Source organism: Cherax quadricarinatus, chromosome 65 (assembly GCF_038502225.1).
Source record: "Cherax quadricarinatus isolate ZL_2023a chromosome 65, ASM3850222v1, whole genome shotgun sequence".
In the NCBI taxonomy this organism is placed as follows: Eukaryota; Metazoa; Arthropoda; class Malacostraca; order Decapoda; family Parastacidae; genus Cherax; species Cherax quadricarinatus.
In genome coordinates, this window is record NC_091356.1 from 12,886,318 (window position 1) to 12,892,317 (window position 6,000).

General features: G+C 38.4%; 1 protein-coding gene across 3 annotated transcripts in view; it reads left to right on the forward strand.

Moving 5' to 3' along the window:
- The window catches only part of LOC128700598 (BBSome complex member BBS7), a 54,070-nt gene extending 48,070 nt beyond the window's left edge, over nucleotides 1-6,000 (forward strand). For all 3 annotated transcript variants that reach the window (XM_070098957.1, XM_070098956.1, XM_070098958.1), the window contains exon 17: nucleotides 3,589-6,000. In XM_070098957.1, coding sequence (XP_069955058.1) covers nucleotides 3,589-3,731 — 143 coding nt within the window. In that variant the 3' untranslated portion in view covers nucleotides 3,732-6,000. The remainder of the gene's footprint in view (nucleotides 1-3,588) is intronic.

Consider the following 6,000-nt stretch of genomic DNA (forward strand, 5'->3'; position numbering starts at 1 on the left):
TGCTGATGATACTGTGCTTATGGGAGATTCTAAAGAAAAATTGCTAAGGTTAGTGGATGAGTTTGGGAATGTGTGTAAAGGTAGAAAGTTGAAAGTGAACATAGAAAAGAGTAAGGTGATGAGGGTATCAAATGATTTAGATAAAGAAAAATTGAATATCAAATTGGGGAGGAGGAGTATGGAAGAAATAAATGTTTTCAGATACTTGGGAATTGACGTGTCGGCGGATGGATTTATGAAGGATGAGGTTAATCATAGAATTGATGAGGGAAAAAAGGTGAGTGGTGCATTGAGGTATATGTGGAGTCAAAAAACGTTATCTATGGAGGCAAAGAAGGGAATGTATGAAAGTATAGTAGTACCAACACTCTTATATGGGTGTGAAGCTTGGGTGGTAAATGCAGCAGCGAGGAGACGGTTGGAGGCAGTGGAGATGTCCTGTCTAAGGGCAATGTGTGGTGTAAATATTATGCAGAAAATTCGGAGTGTGGAAATTAGGAGAAGGTGTGGAGTTAAAAGTATTAGTCAGAGGGCAGAAGAGGGGTTGTTGAGGTGGTTTGGTCATTTAGAGAGAATGGATCAAAGTAGAATGACATGGAAAGCATATAAATCTATAGGGGAAGGAAGGCGAGGTAGGGGTCGTCCTCGAAAGGGTTGGAGAGAGGGGGTAAAGGAGGTTTTGTGGGCAAGGGGCTTGGACTTCCAGCAAGCATACGTGAGCGTGTTAGATAAGAGTGAATGGAGACGAATGGTACTTGGGACCTGACGATCTGTTGGAGTGTGAGCAGGGTAATATTTAGTGAAGGGATTCAGGGAAACCGGTTATTTTCATATAGTCGGACTTGAGTCCTGGAAATGGGAAGTACAATGCCTGCACTTTAAAGGATGGGTTTGGGATATTGGCAGTTTGGAGGGATATGTTGTGTATCTTTATACGTGTATGCTTCTAAACTGTTGTATTCTGAGCACCTCTGCAAAAGCAGTGATTATGTGTGAGTGTGATGAAAGTGTTGAATGATGATGAAAGCATTTTCTTTTTGGGGATTTTCTTTCTTTTTTGGGTCACCCTGCCTCGGTGGGAGACGGCCGACTTGTTGAAAAAAAAAAAAAAAATTCTGGTGGCTTCAAATCAAGCAGGAGAAAGCTGGTAGGCCCACATGTGAGAGAATGGGTCTGCATGGTCAGTGTGCACTGTATAAAAAAATCCTGCAGCACGCAGTGCATAATCAGAAAAAAAAAGAAGCTCCGACCGTGTTTTTGGATTAAAACGCCGAATTTGAGGTATATTTTCGTATAGTATTTATGGCTGTATTCTCGTTTTCTTGATCTCATTTGATAGAATGGAAAACATATTACAGAAATAGAGATGATTTTGATTAGTTTCATGATGAAAACGACCTTGAAATTGAGCTCAAATAGCGGAAATGTTCGATTTTTTACCAATGTTAAGAGTAAGCAGATCACACCACACGTCCAATACACGTCAACTGGGGAGTCTAATATTCTTTCACTAGTGCACTGATATTATTTATATCATTTTTATAACAATGCATTAGTCTGCACAACAGTAAATCTTCTGTTTTTTTTTGTGTGAATAAAAAATCAAAATAGAAAGCAAAAGGAGCCTAGAGACATGACTAATGAACAGAGGATATGTTATTTTAGTACCAAGAATGTCTGCGTTGTTTATTCTGTGCCCTATTTTGAAATTAGCATCTTTTTTAATTTGCTTGAAATTGGCCAAATTGCCAATTTCTGACTGCTTTATTGGGTAGTAGAAATTGGTAAATGGGCAGTTTCTTGTACTCAATTGATAGAAAAAATGGAGTTCTAAAGAAATAGCTATGAGTTTGGTTGACTGAAACAATGGAATTGGCCAAAAATAGGGCTCAAAGTCGGCGAAATTGCCGATGCGTATATATCGCCGAGATCGCTAACTTCATGGGAGCACAATTCTGTAAGTTTTCGATCAAATTTTTTACTTTTGGTGTCATTACCATCGGGAAAAGATTATTATTTCATAAGAAAAATTTTTTTTTTCCAAAAATTTTTCGACATGGGTGACAGTTTCAGACCCCATCTATAAATATATTAAACAACCACGGTGACATCACACATCCTTGTCTAAGGCCTACTTTTACTGGGAAAAAATTTCCCTCTTTCCTACATACTCTAACTTGAGCCTCACTATCCTCGTAAAAACTCTTCACTGCTTTCAGTAACCTACCTCCTACACCATACACTTGCAACATCTGCCACATTGCCCCCCTATCCACCCTGTCATACGCCTTTTCCAAATCCATAAATGCCACAAAGACCTCTTTAGCCTTATCTAAATACTGTTCACTTATATGTTTCACTGTAAACACCTGGTCCACACACCCCCTACCTTTCCTAAAGCCTCCTTGTTCATCTGCTATCCTATTCTCCGTCTTACTCTTAATTCTTTCAATTATAACTCTACCATACACTTTACCAGGTACACTCAACAGACTTATCCCCCTATAATTTTTGCACTCTCTTTTATCCCCTTTGCCTTTATACAAAGGAACTATGCATGCTCTCTGCCAATCCCTAGGTACCTTACCCTCTTCCATACATTTATTAAATAATTGCACCAACCACTCCAAAACTATATCCCCACCTGCTTTTAACATTTCTATCTTTATCCCATCAATCCCGGCTGCCTTACCCCCTTTCATTTTACCTACTGCCTCACGAACTTCCCCCACACTCACAACTGGCTCTTCCTCACTCCTACAAGATGTTATTCCTCCTTGCCCTATACACGAAATCACAGCTTCCCTATCTTCATCAACATTTAACAATTCCTCAAAATATTCCTTCCATCTTCCCAATACCTCTAACTCTCCATTTAATAACTCTCCTCTCCTATTTTTAACTGACAAATCCATTTGTTCTCTAGGCTTTCTTAACTTGTTAATCTCACTCCAAAACTTTTTCTTATTTTCAACAAAATTTGTTGATAACATCTCACCCACTCTCTCATTTGCTCTCTTTTTACATTGCTTCACCACTCTCTTAACTTCTCTCTTTTTCTCCATATACTCTTCCCTCCTTGCATCACTTCTACTTTGTAAAAACTTCTCATATGCTAACTTTTTCTCCCTTACTACTCTCTTTACATCATCATTCCACCAATCGCTCCTCTTCCCTCCTGCACCCACTTTCCTGTAACCACAAACTTCTGCTGAACACTCTAACACTACATTTTTAAACCTACCCCATACCTCTTCGACCCCATTGCCTATGCTCTCATTAGCCCATCTATCCTCCAATAGCTGTTTATATCTTACCCTAACTGCCTCCTCTTTTAGTTTATAAACCTTCACCTCTCTCTTCCCTGATGCTTCTATTCTCCTTGTATCCCATCTACCTTTTACTCTCAGTGTAGCTACAACTAGAAAGTGATCTGATATATCTGTGGCCCCTCTATAAACATGTACATCCTGAAGTCTACTCAACAGTCTTTTATCTACCAATACATAATCCAACAAACTACTGTCATTTCGCCCTACATCATATCTTTATTAATGCCAAATTTAATCAGATTTGTGTTTTTTCCAGGTATGATCACTGACCTTTTCATTGACAAGTACAAGTTCAAAGGTGTTAATGTGAAGAGTCGTGTACCACAGCTGCTGGAAATACTGGACAACTATGGAAGTCTCAGTATTCAGCATCTTGTTAACTTTTTCCAGGCTCAGTAGGATTTTGAAAACCTGGAGATTTAATTCTCCCAAATAAGCTACCCTGAGCATAACACTTAATTGCATAGGTGCTTTGTTCTTTAATAATTATTTAATACAAGTATTCTAGTCATGCAGTAGTCTACAAGATGCTTTACACTATGGTACTTAGTGTTCATTATTGTTTCATTTATATTATTTTTATGGGAAAGTGCTAAACTCTTAAGAATCATACAGCACCTATAAAACAGGAGGCAATCAGGTTTGACCCAAGGAAGAGGAAGGTGGCTTTAATTCCTTGGCTCAAGAGCCCTTTACTAGAATCAAGGCACATTCCTTAAAGGTTTTATTTATGTAATCTTAAGTGAATTAATAAAACAGCATTACAGATTTATGTATAAGCTAAAGACATTTAAGCTCATTAATTGGATTTTAACAAAATTTAATGTACTACTGTATGTTTATTATACATCATAATTTACTTGGTTTATGTATCATAAATTTTATGCAGTGGATTTTATCTACCTATATTATCATCTGCATTTTATCTAGAAATATTTAGTACCTTGTGCAAAATGTTATTTGTTCTGTATTATTATTATTATAATCAAGGGGAAGCACTAAACCCGGAGGATTATACAGCGCCTGGGGGGGATGTGGAAGGCATTCAGGCTTAATTCGGGGAACTGGAGCACAGATCCAATTCCCTAAATCAAGAGCCCCTCACCAACATCAAGGAACCTTCCTTGAGGGGTATTGTTCTGTAGAATAAACACTTTAGCAGATATAGTGTACTCTATATTATGGTGCCTAGTTTTAGGCACAGGCTTGGCAGAGTTAGCAGTTGGCAGCTTGTAGCAATCAACTACGTTATTAAAGTCAGTTCTTTAGATTAAGTAAGGAGTGAGTAACATGGGCTAGTAGTCCTACTAGTGCTCTTATCTCTTACCTTTTACAGTGTTAATCAAACTATTTTCATAATAAAATAGTTTACCAGGCCTAGTCCCCTCAAGAGTGTTACCTTCATGGAATTAAATCCATCCTCTCATGAATTAAGTCTTCCTCCCATTTCCAAGGCATTATGTGACCCCTACTGATTTAGCACTCCAATGAATGGATTATTATTAGTCAAGGAGAGTGCTAAACCTGTATGGGTCATACAGCACCTGCAAAATATAAGGTATTCAGACTTGATTCAAAGAATAGGTTCAATTCCTTAGATCAAAAACCCTTTACCAGAATCAAAGGAACCCCGTGAAAAAAGTAAATTGTCTTGTACAATGCGAGATGTAATTAAAGAACAATTAACTTTAAAAGTCAAAAGTCAGTCACTGGACATGTGATTCTTTCAAGTTCCTCCAAAGATGTGTTTAAACTTAATAAACACCAAAGTTGTTTTCATCTTTCAACTTTTCTTGTTTGTATTTTTTTTTATTAATACATTGGCCGTTTCCTCCCGAGGCAGGGTGACCCCAAAAAAGAAAAAATTTCGTCACTCACTCCATCACTGTCTTGCCAGAGGCATGCTGACACTATATAGTTAACAAAAATCACAACATCAAACCCCTCTTTCAGAGCACAGGCACTGTACCTCCCACCTCCAGAACTCAAGTTTGGTTAACTGGTTTCCCACTACAAATGTTACTTTGCTCACACTTCAACAGGACGTCAAGTAATAAAAACTACTTGCTTCCACTCTCTCTTTCTCTCCTAACACGCTCATGCATGCCTGCTGAAACTCAAAGCTCCTTGCACACAAAACCTCCTTTACCCCTTCCCTCGGCTACAGCTTTATATGTCCTCCAAGTCATTATATTTTGATCCATCTTCTCTGAATGTCTGAACCACCTCAACAACCCCTCCTCAACCCTCTAGATAATACTTTTAGAAACCCTGCATTTCCTTCTAATCTCCAAGCTATGGATTCTCTGCATAATCACACCACATCTCCACTGCTTCCAGCCTTCTCATTGTTACAACATTCACCATCCATGCTTCACACCCATATAAGAGCGTTGGTACCACTATACTCATACATTCTCCTCTGCTTCCATGGATAACATTCTTTGTATTATTATATTCATGGGAATGTGAGGGGTCAAGCAATGCCTTGGGAATGGGAGAATCAGGTTTAATCTGAGGAGGGGGAGGGTAGCTCCAATTTCTTGGAGCAGGAGCCCTTTGGTATCAAAGTACCCCTCATGAAGAGTTCATATTCATAGTCGTACATTTTACGTGTACATGTATTGATTTATTTCCAAGATGAACAATAATAAATTTTCACCCATGA